We start from the raw sequence: 18,393 nt of genomic DNA on the forward strand, positions 1-18,393 counted from the left end.
ATAGATTTCTGGCCTTGCCAAGTTCTATTCATCCATTGTGAATAGATTCTTATTTATTAAGAATAGAACTTTTAAATTTACTGAGGTTGGGACTCAGACATAATTCCAGAGGTTCTACCATAGCCCTGCAGACCACCATATGCTGCTCCAACATAGAAAGATTTTCCACATGGCTCATGTTACACTTCCATCACCATACAGATACCTTACATACCATATGGCATCCAAAATCATGACATTATAATTTAAACATGAATTACTCTTACTTCTCTCACTTCATTCCACATTATTTAAACAGAATTACCATCCAGAAAAACTCTCTATTAGAACCCCTTACCAATGGGTAAAAATATTGTTTTCCAACAGTCTTAACAGTATCATTTTTGAAACGCCAGAAACACAAACAGATTTTATAGAAAAGTTTAAAAACAATTCTATTGAGCTGCAGAATTGATGTTCTTGCTCTGTTTTACTCTATCATGTTCCTTCGACAACCATAAAATTTTCTAGCTGAGGAGCCTCTCCTGGATCACTTGAAGTGATTTAAAAAAAATAATCTAGATTATCAATCCTATTGCTCTGCCAGGGATTCCTCTGCAACAATAAAAATACAACCTAATGCTTTAAGGTTGAAATGTACTGGGCCTGTGCAATGTAATAACATTAAATGGCCAAAAAAGCAGCTACTGACTGACTTAGTTCTACAGAACCAAAGACACAAGGGGTAGAAGACAGTTGGGAAGTAGTAACATGTTTTACTCCTATCATTGTATCCAATAGAAATTGTGACAACCTTTAAGATCACAAGATATAAACGTTTCTCCTAAATGTCGTAATAAATTCAACCACTTCCAGGCTCCAAATTAATTTACCTAGTTCCAGTCAAGATAAAATTGTTGTCTCCTTGGACAACGGGTGACCGTAAATGGTAAAATGGGTTCTTTCATAGGAAAGGAAAGATCGGTCATTTGTCAAAAAGACATTTACACTTACCAAAAAGTGCTGATATAACAATAGCAAGTATGGTGCATTTGCCCAAAAATGCACTGACTAGCACTAACTATGTACATACCATTATCTCATAGGGATGAACTGCAGCATTAAAATCACTTAAATGTGTATGGACCTACTTCAAAAATAAAATCTTACTCAATAAAAAATACCCAAAACTGTGTTATTTGAATAGTCAAAAGCATATTGAAATAAGTGAGAAATTACGCAGCAGCCCCAAATATGAGTAAAGCAAAAACATCTCAACACATCTGCGAACACAAGTGTTTGGAAAAATAGAAAACATCTGAAAATCAAGCACTCAGTAGGTTGAAAGATGAACTATAAAAAATTCCATTCAGTGGTCCTTCAGTAAGGATTTACACTCATCCCTCAAACACAGAACTCAGGAAGAGCAACAGCAAGCGGTTGCCACATTTCTCGGGTGGTATCACCGAAATACATATTGTAAGTCCTTTTCCACACACGATAACTTCTGCATTGAAATTGGCCTGTTATTTGAGGGCTTTCTGAATAAAATCGAAAGTCCTGAGGAACATCTAGCTAGTTTCCAAAGATCRCAGCCAAAAGAAACACAAGGCTATCTTCGGTTTGAACTCTCAATTGATAGTGCAGGGACAAAAACTACAGTCAGCGAAGGTGGCTTGCTGCCAGGAAACACGCACATAGGGAATGCTTGGGAAGGAGAGGCAGCCATCTACCTAACTTGARGTTAAAGGCCCAACTTTTCAGATCTCTTCCCCACCCCAAGCTCCCCAAACTGACACGCTAGGAGCTATGTTGCTTTACTGCAAACTTCACATCAGTCCAGCAATCAAGCTGATTTTGAAGGATTGTAACCCTGGTCTAGATGTCCAAGTGTTTTTGAAAAAAATTTCATGGTCAWAGCATAGCAAAAATCTGTGCAGCAGGTATCTGAAACAGTCAGGAACCGAGAGTCAACTGTCCACCAAAGAACTACCTCTCACAACCTAGGCACTCCCATCCACCTCTCCTGATCATTCAGCTATTTCTATTTTATACATAATTGTCTTTCCTTTCTTGTGAGGAAAGTGAAATGTGTATGAGATAAGTATGAAAGCAATTTTCCAGGTAGMAACAGACAATGCAAAACACATCACTGCCTTTTCAGTTGGAGACTTCGATGGAGGAGGTTCTTAAAGGTCTTCATCACCTCCCTTTGCTAATAGGCAGCACAAGACACATTGTGTGAATATGCAAAGTAAGGCAGTCTTGATGTGACAAAACCAGATACTTCTCTGCTCCTGAAACTATTTTCCACCCATATTTTGTGTTAAACGACACTTAGTTTCATAAATTACAGAACGTGATGAAAAAGCAGCTAAAAGGGAATAGTGAAGCAGCTCACAGTTACAGCTGAGGGAACCATAAGAAGAACCAAAATCAGAAGTCTACAGTTGCTTAAGGGACAAATTTTCAAACACAAGGACAACAAGAGACCAGTGGGAAGCTAAAAAAAAAGAAAAAAAGAAAAAAAGAAAAAAGAAAAGAAAAAGAAAAAAAAAACCTCTTTCTCTGGCTAAACAGAGACATAATATATCAAACTAAACGCTAAACTGTAATACCACAGCGATCCTCATCGCTAGCTAGAGGCACTGCAGAAGAAGCAACCTTCTGTAAGACTATGCGCCAAGGGAAGCTTCAGCCAGTTGCAAAAAGGCACTCTTAACAAATAAAGTTTCCTTTACATACCAGCACTTTCAAATAAAACTAGAACAGAGTCAAGCTGCTGTTTCCTGCTTATACTGCATTACATACTGCTTACTACATCACAGCAATTCTTGATAAGTGGAAGAAATGTGAGTATTTCTTCTCCTCAGATTTTTTCCAGAGACACCTAGATCATCAAGATGCTCTTTACTGGACAAGAAATCCTAACTCCTTCCCTAGGGCTTGTGGAACATTCCTGCTCTGCTGACATGGGACCAACCGGTGTGAAAGTAAGGAGATGCTGCTGGCACAACGAAGCCCCGCATCTCTGCGCTTCGCAGTGAAGGGCCACGTGATGGCACTCGACTCGAAAACACCCTGCTAGAGAAATTATAATGCTTACAGACAACATATGGGGCAAACGTTTGGGATATAACAACATGTCATAACAAACTACTGTTGGCTTCTCCGCTTAARTATGATCAAAATTGTTCGAGTATACTTACCACATACGAGACATGCTTTACTCAGGAAGCCAGCCTAAATGATTCTATTCTGAGAAACCAAAATAAATATTATCAAGTGAGAAAGGTCAGGCTGAGATCAGGAAAAATGTAATAATGGTAAAAGCTACTAGGCTGTAGAACATGTTACTAGGGAAGTTGCCAAACGTCACATGCACAAAATGTTGCATCAAATTAAAAAAAAAAAAAAAGAAAAAGAAAAAAGCTAGCAAATACTACATTACTTCCAAAAAGAACTGCTAAATCAGACTAATGTGCCTTCCCAGGTTGAGCTTAGACAATGCTAGCCAAATGTTAATGCTAATGGCAGCGACAACATGGCTTTATTTCACTTTTGCCTGATGACAGTGGGATTTTTGCTACATTTCTGACAGGCATTCTTCCTAAACTTTGAGCAAGCAGGCAAACCAAATAAACAACTCTGGCCCACACAGCGTTCCATGTGTCCATGCATCCAAGATGTGCTGCTCCAAGATGTGCTGAATACACATTTGGACACTCCATTTGCTTACTTAGGAATTACTGATGATACAATGACAGAATTCCTAGCACTTGTATAAAAACAGACCATTTTGTGTGGGAGCTGTCTGAAAGCAGCTGGGAGCAACAGACAACAACGTTTTGCAAGATCATCRCTTAGAGAACTACCAGCTAAATAAAGATTTTTTTAAATCTAAATGACCTTTGTATTACCTTTATTGCATTTGGGAATTTGCTTTCAAGATGAAGATGACCTTAACTGCTATAGGGAAAATTGAACATGATATTTAATGCTCTAAAAAGAAAGGTCTGCTTTTCTCACAATGGTCTTTGTCCAAAATACTAGTATCATATGCTAAAGAGCACCAAATCCCATCATTTCTRCACTTCTTCATGATTTGATAGCATGATACAATTATGAGACAAAATATAAAACACAYTGTACTAAAAGAGGGCAAAAAAACATGGAGACAGGATGTCAACACAGACCAATTCCCTGCAGCCAGATTCCTACATGACAAATGACATTATAAAGCATATAAAGCTGCATAGGATAGTCTGAGCAAAACACAGAAAATACGTTCAACATAGGCTTTTCTGCAAATAGGAACTAAATATTGTCACAAATTGAAACCAGATAGATGGCTATCCCCACTGAATAACAAATTAATGAGAAACACCTTTTGACCATATTGCCAACAGAAAATACTCAATTAAAGACAGCTTCCATCTTTCCTTAATAAAGATTAATGGAACAGCAGAAGAACACAAGCCATTCCCTGTAATAATATGTACATATATATATATTATATATATAGAGACACACACACACATATATATCTAACGGACACCCTATATGAAGCTTGGCAAAGTCTGAGCCGCCAAATACGTTAGCAAAATGATCAAGGGCCATGTGCTGGTCAGAAGGGAAGGATGTGCCACATCCTGGGCGGGCGAACTCACCACAGAGCAGAGCCAACCCAATAAGGGGGAATTCAGAAGCAACRGTTGAGATGAAACAAGCAAAAGCAACAATAAAACACCTTAAATCTGCAGGCATCAAGACCTGACACTTCATTTCCCAACCAATGCTTGCGAGTTCACATGCCTTATGCCAATTACCTTGTTGCTTTTACAGATGCCGATTTAAGCATTAACTGGAACTCTACGCAATATCTAAATGCAGCCTGCAGCTCTGGACCGTGCCGCCTAGCTCTTCAGCTTGCTAACTGTAAGTCAAGGGAAGGCAGGACTTCCCTGCAGAGTCTCAGAACGCAACTATCGCTCTTTTCCCTCAAATGAGCCAAAATTTAACTAGTCCCACACTAGTTTCAAGGTGGAAGTGGCTTCCCAATCAAAGAGGGGATGCATTTCTACACAACTCCAAAATCAAATCCGGGGCCTGTTTTCTGGTTAAAACAATTACAGCCCTTGCAATCCATTTCCCCCTTTCAAAGGAGATGGGACATACCTACCTTCTCTAACCCTAACGGAGAGTATCCACCCAGGCCTCGCTACACACGCAGGGAGCGCAGCCGGCCTGCTGAGCACTCCCTGCTCAGTAGCTATGGGCAGGTACAAGTCCAAAGGCAGTGCCGGGCACCACCAGCACGTGGGAGCTGGCTCAGTTACCAGCCAAGAGTGATATTCCTCATATATCCAAAAGAATAACTCCCAAAGTTCACTCTAGTGTCCAGGCCTMATTTCATTCTCAACAGAAGTCTCTTCTACAGACTGGCAGGAGTGAGGATGCCACCTTGCYAGTGTCCACGCAGAACCTACTCCTGTTGCAAAGGCAGCCTATCCAGCGGGGATAATCATCTGGAATATCTTGGCTGAAATTTATTGCCAACTGAAGAGCCAGTATCTTGCATTTCCACCATGAGGAACAGATCGGTCCCTTTATCTTACCACTGATTGGTAAAAATGCCCAAATATAGTAAAAGTGCACAAATAGGGTCAAAATGCCCAAATATGGTTAGTCACTGCTGGAATGGCCCAAAATGGTTGAAATGCCCATTCATGGTAATTYTAGCCCCAGGATACCGCCCAAATATGGCAATTTAGCCTGTATGTGAACATTTTCCCCACTACATGGTACTTTCTGGCTAAATGTATGGAGATTTAGGGGATTTTTTCYCCATGTGGGAAATTATAGAAGAATAAATTATATATATATAAATATACAAATAAATTTTTATTTTTATAATTTGTTTATAGTTACATAATACATATCATATAAATGGAGAATATGTAAAAGTCTACTTTGGAATATATTTCAGAATATTTGGAATACACACATATACAGTTATACACCTATATTTTACACATACAAATTTGCTTGATGAAGTAGAGCAGGTGAAAAGATTCACAACTTGATCCATAAACTTTGTACATGCTTCATACTGGCCAAGAAGCAGGAACAGTTTCTTGTTCACACTTGGGCACTGTTCACACCTCGTCCCATTCCTGACCGACAACAGCCAGGCTGATAGAAGCTTCCCATATGGAACACAACCTCCTGCTCATTTCCAAAGATTTGTCAGGCGGCTGAAGTTTACAGCAGTCTCTTCCCTTGAATAGGCTTGTCAGACCTGCATTAGTTCTGCACAAAGAAGCTGTTTTCAAGCTTCTTTTTCTTCTTAAACACCCTATAAAAAGAACTACAATGTCATATTTTACTGCTGTATAGTTTCCCTGTCCAGTATCAGGAAGAACATCCCACTCATTCAGCTATGGCTAGTAGGAGGCTTTGCCGAGAGTATCACTGTGTGGAAGAAACATGATAAATTCCTGCTGGTCTTAGCCATTTATTTCTCTTTAAAACAGCCTGTAAGGTCTTTYGCCTTCATTCTTACCATAAAATATGTAATTTATATAAAAATCATTTATATTTTTTCATGCAATTAGGATTTCAGTATACACTGCATATACTAAGAATTTCACCTAGTAACATAGAAGTTAGTAAATTACTTTGTAAATTAGAAATCAATGCCTTCTAGAAGTTTTATAATTAAAAAAGAAAAAGAAGATTGAGTGTCTTTCAAAACATACTGCCTACTGTGCTTCACGTAGATCCTAAGTGCTTTGCTTTGGAAATGCTGCCAATGTTCTCYTTTTAAAGGGTGCCCCCTCCTGTTTGGAAGCAAGGCAGGACATCCCTGTCTGAACTGCTACTCAAACTCAATAGAAATAAACGGTCCCTCCCTCATGACCTCTGCTTTAAGGAGCCAGTTTTGAACAATTTAAACTGATTTCAACCATCGAACTGTCACAATATATAGTTCAATTCATTCCAAGTCTACTGCCACCGAAAGTAACTTGTGAGTGATAAGAGGCAGCTTGAGGGCTTGCAAGCACTCCCAAGTTGGGAAAATCACCATGATCCTCAGTCCAGCAAGGACCATGGAAAGGCTGGCATCTCCTGTCAGAGACGTTTAAGAAACTCATTTTACTAATCAGGAAGTGCAAAACACCAAAAAGGAGACAGCTTCTTGCCTATTGATACCTTAACTCTTTGCCTACACGTGACCCAGAGCTTCCTAGAAAATGATCCTCTATTTCATTTTGCAATTGCTGACAATTTACAACAGTCCAAAATTGTAAAAGCAGCCAATCCCAAATTATTCAGGGTATTTAAGAAAATTTGCTGCAATCTGAGTAAACAGTAAAGTATCTTATCTCCTAAGGAGTGTGTCTTCCAGATTGCAGCRGGTACCACAATGCATGTGCATTCAGCTGAAGCAGTCACCCCTGGAGATGTTCTATTAACAAAAAGCATTTTCTATAGTAGAGTCTGTTCTTTAAGTTGYATAGGAATCAAAGCTTTGTCTATATCACAGAAGGACTCTGCTGTTTCTAAGCTCAAGACTTGGGTGGAAGAACTTGGGTGGAAGCCRCAGACTTTCTGTTCTTTTGAATAAAGACTTAATTAAAAAAAAAAGGAGGTTTATGTCAATATTACACTTTTCTATAATTGTTCCCATTAAAAAATGCCCTAATCCCCTTTTAAGGTAAGAGGGAAGGTAGGGGACATAGGTAGAGTCATGATACACTTTCCAAGGCAACCCTTGATAAGGCTTCAAGGCTCAAATCTTTAGAGATTCARTCTGTGAGGCACATGCTCCCTCAGCACTCATCCCAGCAGCTCTACCACTGCAAGGGAGAAAAGGATAAACAACTAAAACATACCGGAATTGAAGTCCTGAAGGACTGGAAAACAAGATTGTCTGGGAGAGGAGTGGTAGGAGAGCGCAAGTYTGGAGCCAAAGAGGATGGGAAAATGTGATATTTGGTGAGGAGCTGRATTGGAAGCAGGGAAGAGGCTGAACTGGTTGTTGCAGCCAAGGGATACAGACTGGGAAAGAAAACAGATCTGACAGAGCATGGGAGCACAAAGGCATCAGTAGGCGGGAGAGAGGGAAAAAACAGCAGTTTGAGGAAGTGAGGAGGTGGTGATGCCAGGAAGAACCATACAGCCCCGGACCTGGTATTGATTAGACCAGATTTAGTGGTGAGACTGTGTTTTAAACTGAGAGACAGAGGAAATATTAAACAAAGAGTAAGCTGGTGACATCTCCCTGACATTTCACCCATCACCCAGAAGCAGACAGACACTCACTGGGATCTCTACAGAGAGCRCAGGGGAACCAGCCCCAACTACAGCTACACTAAATACTCCAAAGACAGAGCAGCTCCATCTGGCTCAACATCAAGCAGCACAAAACAAACTCGTATGCAACAAGCTGCAAGAGGACATTACAATGAGAGCACCCACTCAGCATCTGAACCACTTCAAGAATCTGGCAAATAACCTCACYTACAAGCGAGGCACAGCTATTCTTCACTGCGACCAGGAGTGCAAAATACAACCAGCAGCTGCGAACCTGGCAATAACTGGGTAAAAATATTCTAAAAATGCAACTCTTGGGAAGAAAAGACTATTAATTAGCACTGCTATTAWTTAGAGGCTCTGAACTCCGAAGACAAATGTATTTTCACACAAATAGCAGTCTTTAAACACTGTGCATGCCTGCACATTTTATGAAGGATAAATATATGCAAAGAAAAGGCTTTTTTGGAGCTCACTCTCTCTGGAATAGCCCCAAGGTAAGACACAGTACTGTTCTCAGTCAAAAAAAGATGCTTTCTGTATTTTTCAGTAGACTTTAAAATGAAATCAAATTGCATACTAAACATTTTTACATTTAGATTTGTGTTTAATAATTGGATGAGAAAAACAAATAAACAAAAAAAAAACCTTAGGACATCTTGATCAGGGCTGCTTTGCAACTTATGCTGTAATTCCTTCAAATTACTTGGGTATCCATTGCATTCCACACCTATGATGTTCTAAATTGAAGGGTAGCACAGCTCTGAAAGGGAGCAACCCATTCCAGGTGATATCCAGTCACCTTAATGACTTGACTAGAGTAGATAAGGAAAGCAGTGTCCAATAATTACTTGTAATTTATTAAATGAAACTGCTACAATGACTTCAGCATGTAGCCTAGGTAAAAAGGGCAAGAAAATCAGAAATTGAAGTTGGGGAAAAAAAMCAATTCTGACTGGACATGTTTATTTCTTAGCTGCTTATTATTAAATATCATAGCAAAATATCTTTATGTATTCTTGCATCTAAGATGTAAAATACTTCATGATGGCCATTAACAATCAACATAAAACTGCCCGTTAACTACTATACACTAGTGCATACATAAAATACATGCTTTAAAAAGCATATTCAAAGCTGACCAAGTTAAACAGCTTAAGTCATTCCTTCCTCTCCTCTTCATTCAAAGTCCATATAACATAATTCATGCTATATAGTATYGTGATCCCTGAAAGGATTCCCAAACCAGAAAGGCCTTGAGAACTAAGATTCCTCTATTATCTCTGGTACAGCCTTTAAGTGAGGTGCAAAACGACAAATGAAATCTCGCTGTTTAGACTTGGGATGTGGGTTTCTGTTACCAAGGTAATTTATCTCAACAATATGCATTATCTGGGAAGACAACTAGTCCATTTAAACTAAAGCTCTAGGCCAGCACATCTCACATCTGACAAACAACACTTCCCTTTAGACCTTCCTTAATTCATATTTTCCATAGCCCTAGCTAGGCATTTTATAAATATATGGCTTTTGATGACAGTACCAAATAACCTGAGATTGTGTTCTCCATTTCTTCATCAGAAACCTTACATTTGAGCTCTCTGGAATCTCCTAGGTTCAGTTTGTCCCAGGTTGAGGCCACTTCAGGTTAATTCCAAACATTATTCCCTTACGCTGCTACAGGCCCAGCTCCTGCCTTCAGTCAGAGGGAGCAAGAACTTCTTCAGGGCCTGTCAGAACAGCGTGACCTGCTACCTGTGGCCATTTCTCACAAGCCCAGGCATCCATCCCRGGTGCCTAAATTAACTTGACTTTTGTTCAGAAATTGCAGTGCCCAAAATTAAAACATGCAAGATGCTGCGGGTGGACAGATTGCTGTGCTCAAAMAAAGTGCCACTTTTTAACAGGCCTCCACGCACAAGAAGCCACAAGCRTAAGTCAAAAAGCAGTTGAATGCCATAGATAGTGAGCAATGAGTGGTGCAGGTGCCATGCAAAAGCACAGGACTGCAGAGCAGACACACTGCCTGCTTTCAGAAAAGACTCATTTTAAGTTAAGACTTACTACATGAAACTTCTTTTTCCCCCACATACACAAGAAGATTTGACTGCAGTACGGTCAACACCATTACAGAATGTTTTTTAAATATGATGCTAAATATGATGGTAAATGCATCTATATTTGGYCTTGGCAAAGTCACAATCAAAGAAACAACCAGATGATTTCCTACCTTAATGTTTCCTTCCTCAAAGGGAAAAAGAAAAATACACTTGACAAATTACAATGTTATGCACATAAATGTGAAAATCTAATCACTAATAACAAAACTAAATAGTGCATAACAAAAGACAAAACAAGTTCTCAGCAAGCCTAGAATATAATTGCCTTTCTGTCCTTAAGAGACACAAACAAAAACTGTCCCAACACACTAAATTATCTGGTTCCCATTAAGTGCTTCCTATACTCAATAACCAAAAGGCTAAAGCCATTTATTCTTTAGAAATTCAGTATCATAACTCTGGTTTATAGCTAGAGTTTTCAAACTGGTTTGCAAGCATCTGTATCTTCATTGCTTTTATTGGGTTTTTTTTTTTAAGCAGTAGATTTGAAAAGCACAGCTCCTTTAATGTTAGTGTCYGGTCATTTTTAGCATTGGGCTTTTCATATTTAATATTAGTTGTACATGTATACAGGCTTTGATATTCCTACCTCTACCTCTATCATCCTACGCACCATCTCCAAACCATCAACAACTTTTCTCCCTTTTTCAGTCAATATGTGCAAAGTAACATAAGTTTTCCGGGAATACAATTCTACAATATAAGTAAAAGAATAGTAAAGTAAGCCCACTAGGATTACCAGATTGTTGCCAATCTGGTAGCATTTAGAACTATCAAAATAAAACTGTCTAAAGAAAATCTAAATCACCCACCCTCCATTAGTTGTTTCCTATCTTCCAACCTAACCTTAACTAATAAAATACATTTCTATATAATCACAAATCTTACACCTTAAGGTGACTGGAATAATAAAAGGTAATAACAAACACAAGTTACTAAAATTAAAATACCTGTGATTGAACAGTACACTATATGAGGAGCAATCTTTTCAATGTCTTCATAACCTAGACCCATTTGAGTCAGTTTCCCAGGGATGTAGTTTTCCACAAAAACATCAGAAACAGCTGCAAGCTTTGAAAAAAGAAAAGAATGGAAGAAAGTAAGATAGGTTAATAAGCTTCCTATAGTTCAACAGATTCCTCATGTAACTTAAAATTACTCTAATCAAGATTGTTCCTGTTTTTCTTGCAGGAAAAAAAAAAAGAAATCACAAACCTAGACAGATTGATTAGGTATGCTAGACTATAAATCTCTGCTAGCTACTCATTAGAGGAACAGTGTTCCCAGGAAACAGTCTTTAAAACCATTAGATAAAACTGCAACATAATTCTATTACCAATGTTACATCATTTTCTAAAGATCTAACCAATATAGATCAATCTGCAACTTCAAATCACACTTCGATTGTGCAAAAAACTTGAGGGGAAAAAAAAGGGTAAAGTACCTTTATATACCTTATTATAAAGAGGTAAAGTACCTCTTTACCTTCAAAATAATTTCTAAAACATGCTTATAGCAAAACTAGTAATTACACTTAGTKTCACAGAGGCCGCATTTCCCCCTTGCTGTAAATAAGAGCAAAGCAGTCAGCACAGCAATACGATTAGGTTCCAAAGAACATCTCATTCACCTCAGTTAGAACGGTGCTGTCAAGTACTGCAGCATGACTTTCTGCATCACAACAGAATGGGCGGCCTAGTTCAAAACCTACTGAATTTACAGATTAATTTACAACTTTGAGCACTGAATCATAATTTCCTAGAAGAAATTATGGATATGTAAATATGATTGAATAGGAGACACTAATTCAGAATTTCTGAGGCAAAAGAACTCCATGTGAAAAGAAACATTTGGGGCTTACGGAGTTATAGGGGCAGGGGCCTGTCTTGCAGGCAGAAAGAAATTGTAAATTTAAGAAAGATTTTTTGAAAACCACTGTAAATATAGATATATATCAAGATGCAATCTTCCTGTGGGTCAAAAGAAGAGAAGAGCCTTTCATAATCACAAACAGTGGCAGCCACATAGAAGGAGATAATGCTCAGGCTCTCTCTCTCTCTCCCTCCAGCTCATCCTGAATCACAGCTTCAGCTGCCTTCATTTCTTCACAAGGCAGGTCCAGCCCACACACATGGGACCAGTAAACATTGTTAGATAGTTTCTTCTTTTCCATTCTTTTAGAAGTCAAATAAGTAACAAAGCTTGAAAATTGTCTTGTATTGACAATTGTATTGACTTGAAGATGATTTTATCTAAAATGTACCTTGGGTACACCAAGCGAAATATTTTTTTCTTTACTACGTCTCTTCACCCTACTTTCAGAATAAAAATATACAGTTTCGTAACAGTCAACTATAAGTGGTTCTCTTCTACAAAGGAACTGGGGAGGAAACACTGGAGAAGCCTCAGCTTATCAACTCTAACAATTTCCAGATGAAGGRTCACATTTTCACAGAAAAAAAGACTGTCAAAAGATTGTCAAAAAAGACAAATTAACCAAAAATCAACCTATTGCTGTTTYAGATAATATTTCTAGCAAAAAATATTAACAGACAAATTCCACTAATTACAGGTCATACACGGTTTCAATGTGAAAACAGAAGTGATTTAATCTGACATTGAAACACCGGCAGAAGTCAGCTCACCCTTTTGGATATGTTAGTACTGCAGGGCTAAAGCCTCAGCAGCAGCAAGTAGGAAGTATTATCTTTCTCAGTAAATAAAAAAGGATAACAAAGCACAAGTTTCACAGATTGTCAAAGATGACACCTTTTTCTTTGGGGAAAAAAGAAGTATCATTCAAATTCTGAAATATAAATACAAATTTCACCTACAGGACAGAAGTTGTTCAACAGAAGTCACGAATACACTTGACCTTGAAAATATTGGAGCCCAGATTTCTTTTTTGTACTGACTTTCTTAGGAAAAAAAAGATTCAGACTGCGCTGATCAAACTGTACAGCACCATGAAATACAACAACAACAGCAATGTTATATTGCTGTATTACAAAAATACAACAATAAAAGTCACAAGGAAATGGCCTGTGGTATTTTAATGCAAATTCCATGCTATCTAAAACAATCAGAATACCTCTCACCTTGAGTCCAAATGCACAAAGCATAGAAACAATGATTTATTATTTAACAAATTAACCACAATACATACTTATTTTCTCATTATCAGATATCTAGTTAATCTATGAAATTCAAAGTTATTTTATTATTACTCAGATTCAAAACAGCACAAAACGGATACATTTTGAGTTCTGTTAAAACCTACCTCTCTGATTAACTTAGCTCCCTTTGGGTCCTTCATATTGACAGCTATGCTCTAGGAACAAAAAACAAACCAACACACRCCATCATTTCTGTAAACTATCTTCTAGTCCTTATCATCAACTCCTAAACGTAACCAAAACTAAAATTTTACAGTACAGTCTGAAGTTACTGCTCTCCTCTACTCCAGTTACCAGGTAAGGCAGGTCAGCTGATTTGACTCATCTAAAATACTGATTTTAGAGGATTAGGAGAGGGAAAGGAGAGAAGAGAGAGAGAAGAAAAAGTAAGCTTCTTTCAGCAGGGTTTAATTTCAGTTGATTTACCTCACATCAGCTGAGTAGAAAAAAGAGAAAATACCAGAGACATAGACAATTGAGGACAGGCAGGACCACTCTTGATTTTGCATTGGTCTCAGCTGACCACAGAAATATATTACAGGGTTTCAGACTCCCCCTCCCCCACCCCTCCCAAATATTCACTTTGATTTTTTCTTTTTTTTTTGGTTTTGGTATTCACTTTGATTTTTTCTTTTTTTTTTTGGTTGGTTGGGTTTTTTTGAGGGGGAGAGTGGGAGTGGTTTCTTGAAATTTGTAACATAACTTCATGCCAATGTCACTACTGCAAAAAGTCTCAGCAGAAAACAAATTGGAAGCCTGCCGTGTTTAGCATTTTTATTTGATTTCTTGCTATTCATTTCCAATTAATCATAAGTCATCTAAATTTSTCAGTGATTACATACTGTACACAGTACAGCACCTCATACTGGCAAAGTTAAAAAAAATAATTTGAAAGCACCATATCTATAGTTGTAAAGACAGAAAACACCGGCCACTGTTCAATATGGCACTTTCGTTTACCTTTTTATTTCGATTAACACTGAGGTAATAAACACTTTCTGTTCCAGCAAAAGGTGGGCCCCAGGCTCTAGTGTCATCACCAACTCCTGAAAGAAATAACACAACATTTGCAGTTGTCCAATATTAAACAGGCAAGAAAGAAAAATGAATACAAAGGTTGTTTGTTTCTTTCTACCCCTAGGTTATATATAAATCTCCTAAAGTTCAATGACAGCAAGCAAAAATTACTTTTTGAAACATATTTGGGGGGGAGTTATGTCAARAAAGCCTAAAAGCTGATTATATGAAACAGATGTGAGTTTTGGTAGTGCTGTGATTATTTTAGAATACTTTGTTTTGCTACTGCTGTGATTATTAATTTAAAAATGTAAATATACAGCCAAATGCCACCAATTTTTTATTGGCTTAATTTATTTTTAACTTAAAACAGTTCTACACTGACATTCTTTCAGGCGATCTGGAAAATTTTAACAGAAGCTCTTGTGCTGCTCAGAGTCAATCAGCTGTTCCTGAAACATTGTAGGCAAGAAGTCAAGGTAATTAATGTTCAGCAACAACTTGTGCTCTCCAGCGCAGAGGCAAAAGGCAGCAGCACTTGCAGCAGTTGGCAGAGTCCCCCACCTCCCACCCCCTTCAGGAGTGCCCTTGCCCTACTGAAATGTACGATTGTATTAAAGTTGCTGCAGAGACTCGCTCCTGTCACTGTAGCATTTAAGCTTCATTCCCAATTTTAAACCTTTTAAAAATGTTACAAGACCTGGCCATTTATTTTATTTCAATTAAAAAATAAATTTTAATTCATTTGTATCATCTTGATTCCAAGAGCGAGTGGACATGCAACATACCTGTCTAGATTTTAACCACTTAGCAAGTGCAACACTGAGGACTATTTGATACGAGCGCTCAGAGGTAAGCAACTGAGTTTATGAATCTTTAGTCCCATGCAGCATAGCCACTGTTACATGAGTAAACTGCACTCTGTGGTTACACCTGAAGCCACAGTCATTTAAACTCCATTTCTGTAGAAGCCATACAAACATACAAATTACTGGTGCTCCTCAGCTTTCGTCCTTTCTATCCTCTCAAAGAATTATGTTTGTTTATGGGAAGGTTGGGAAAAAAAATTAAGAAGTATCTTCTCCCTTCAAGTCATTCAACAAAACAGTTGAGTAATATTTTGCATACAGGACACCTATGTGGCTATTACCCTTTATAGATTAAGCCTGAGAGTAAGTCTAGCTTTATAGACACTACTACTGTGAAAACAGGTATCATCTCACAGAACAAGTAGATTATCCACAATCTTTTAGGATTCGAAGCTAAGAATTCTCAGACTGATATTATCCTTCAATGGCAAAACAAAACTCTGGAAAAGCTAGAAAGTGCATTCCTGAAGTTATCAGTCCATACTTGATCACAGACATTGTCTCTTTGCATAACCCAGATACCTGGATTAATAACTGCCAGTTTCATCTCATGGTACACAACTTCCTGCCCTGTCTCAACATGCAAACATTTGACACAGAGATGAAGGACCAGGGGATGACCTGTTAGTTGATATGATCAAACATTTAAGAAGTTTTCAGTGAAGATATCTTTACCATTTAAAATACARGAAATAAGTTTTACTGTCTCAAATGCGTAATTTATCTTTACTTGCTCATTTCAAAACTATTAATATCAGAAAAGAGTTTTTGTTTTGTTTTTTAAGTGCACAGGATGGGAAGTAACACAGGACAAGGTGCAGCTGTGTGGCATGTTGCATTTTTCAGGCAAGCCAGATGAAGGCCTCACTCCAAAAGCTGCAGAATTAGCCCTCCTCACAGTTATGTAGTAGAGAAAGGATCAATATAGTTTTCTGTAATCCTGTCAATTTACTAATAAGCCAAACAACAAAGTTTAATTTCACACTCTTAATGAGAAATCTAACTGCATCAATACATACTTCTAAGCCTTTATTAAAAAAAACCCCACACTTTTAGACACAGTCATGCAAAACTAGTGTTATAGTTAGTCATGCTCATCACAAGAATGGACAAGGCAAAAATCTAATATTTTCATCTTCACAGAAGACTGGTTCCACAAGCACAGTTTCCTGTGCATTAATATTAGCCATGTGCAAAGCCACTATTTCTGAGAGAAAAGAGCCCTGAGTGACCAGCTGGAAGCCTTGTGTTTTGATAAGCAACAGATGTCCAATTAATATGGCTATGGCATGAAATGGATTTAAGCAGGTTGAAAACACAGATGGATATTTTCTTCCTCAGACTTAAAAGAATGGCAATTCTCATACAGYACCTATGGTCTCTGGAGAAGAAGGCTGGAGAAATAAAAGATAAGGCCACAAAATCCTGCAGAGGTCTTTAATTTGATAGTACTGAGCGCTAGCATGAGAGTTACTGCCTTCAAGTATATGAAAAGGCACCTTGTAAAATCTACAGCATCACAAAATATCAGTGGTGACCTCAGTTCTGGTAATATTTTAATAGTGRCAGAATAATTGTGGATTTTAAATAATCCCACTCAGCATGATGTAAGCGTATATAAACTCAGTTTATGATTTTGTATGTTTTAAAAAACAAACTGCAATATTATTTAGTCATGGAGCACAAAGAAGAAATTGCAGTCTTCAGCCCCCAATAACCCAGTGAGGTCACCAAGAAAATGAAAAAACAAAAAATCTCAATTAAAAAAAAATAAAGTAAAAATGACATAAACATAAAACTACACTAATCCTGTAAGTAAGTTATGAGCTGCAGACCTGCTCATCTTGACTGGAGTTGGCAAACCCTTTTGTCAAGTGTTTTAAAAGCAATTGTTTTTACTTTTTTACTTCTCTGTATAGAAACAAACTTTGTGTGTCCTACACACTTACTTGAAAACCCTGCTTCAACACTAGCACTACACTATAAAGCAAGCCCCATGCACATTAACATTCACATGACCAAATTAAAGTCTAAGCAGAGTCCAAGCAATTTAAAGAAAGCAACTTATTTTTTTTTTTCTTTTGAGTGACAGAACAAGGTACTTCAGGATTAGGTCATGGCTCAGTGTTATGTCCATTTATAACTCCAAAAATGCCATTACAACCTTAAACATTACAACTTCAAACTCATCATATCCTTATTTTTGCTAAATATCCATATAGGCTACTTCTGAAGGCACATCTACCCAGAGCACCATGTTAAACTTATAAAAACAACCAGATCATACATATTTCAGCAAACTTACAAATAACCAGTTCTCTGCCACATGATGCAAAGATGTGGATGATGTCAACATGATTCAGACATACAAGTCATTGCCTATACAAATATGTACAAAAGTAAATATTTCTAAACACAACGCCAGCCACCATCACCAAAAAATAACCATCACTAAATAAGCACAGTAGGCAATAGTCTTTCTAAATATCTTCAAAGATGCTTGATCTTACACCCTCAACCCATGCACATGGCCCAAGACACTATTGTAAATCCAAGAATCCCTCAAAAAAATTAAGCATGAGTAAAATATTTCAAAAGAAACATGACCAAACTTTTGTTAAATTTGCCCTCATTCTTACTGAACTTAGAAAAGGGTGGGGAGAAAAAGGGAAGGGTGATGAAGGAAAGAAAGGTCAATCTTACCTGGTCTTTCCACTTTGATAACTTCAGCCCCTAGATCTCCTAAATTCATTGTGGCAAAAGGCCCTGCAAGCACCCTGCAATATTAAAAGAAAAGAATGTGTTTTCTTTTCCACTGCTTTATCAAAGTATTTGCATCTAGACAGACTGTTCTGAACAAACACAAACCTTGTTAGATCAAGAATTTTCACACCATCCAATGGCTTTACATTA

At 37.8% G+C, this 18,393-nt stretch overlaps 1 protein-coding gene across 1 annotated transcript in view; it reads right to left on the reverse strand.

Moving 5' to 3' along the window:
* The window catches only part of SUGCT (succinyl-CoA:glutarate-CoA transferase), a 278,027-nt gene extending 259,634 nt beyond the window's left edge, over nucleotides 1-18,393 (reverse strand). Inside the window, exons 1-5 of the mRNA XM_026035002.1 lie at nucleotides 18,349-18,393; nucleotides 18,184-18,257; nucleotides 14,555-14,640; nucleotides 13,699-13,749; nucleotides 11,369-11,489 (exon numbers count right to left, since the gene is read on the reverse strand). Coding sequence (XP_025890787.1) covers nucleotides 11,369-11,489; nucleotides 13,699-13,749; nucleotides 14,555-14,640; nucleotides 18,184-18,232 — 307 coding nt within the window. The 5' untranslated portion in view covers nucleotides 18,233-18,257; nucleotides 18,349-18,393. The remainder of the gene's footprint in view (nucleotides 1-11,368; nucleotides 11,490-13,698; nucleotides 13,750-14,554; nucleotides 14,641-18,183; nucleotides 18,258-18,348) is intronic.

The sequence above is a fragment of the Nothoprocta perdicaria genome, unplaced genomic scaffold, assembly GCF_003342845.1.
Source record: "Nothoprocta perdicaria isolate Ctin4 unplaced genomic scaffold, notPer1 scaffold_154, whole genome shotgun sequence".
NCBI classification, from domain to species: Eukaryota; Metazoa; Chordata; class Aves; order Tinamiformes; family Tinamidae; genus Nothoprocta; species Nothoprocta perdicaria.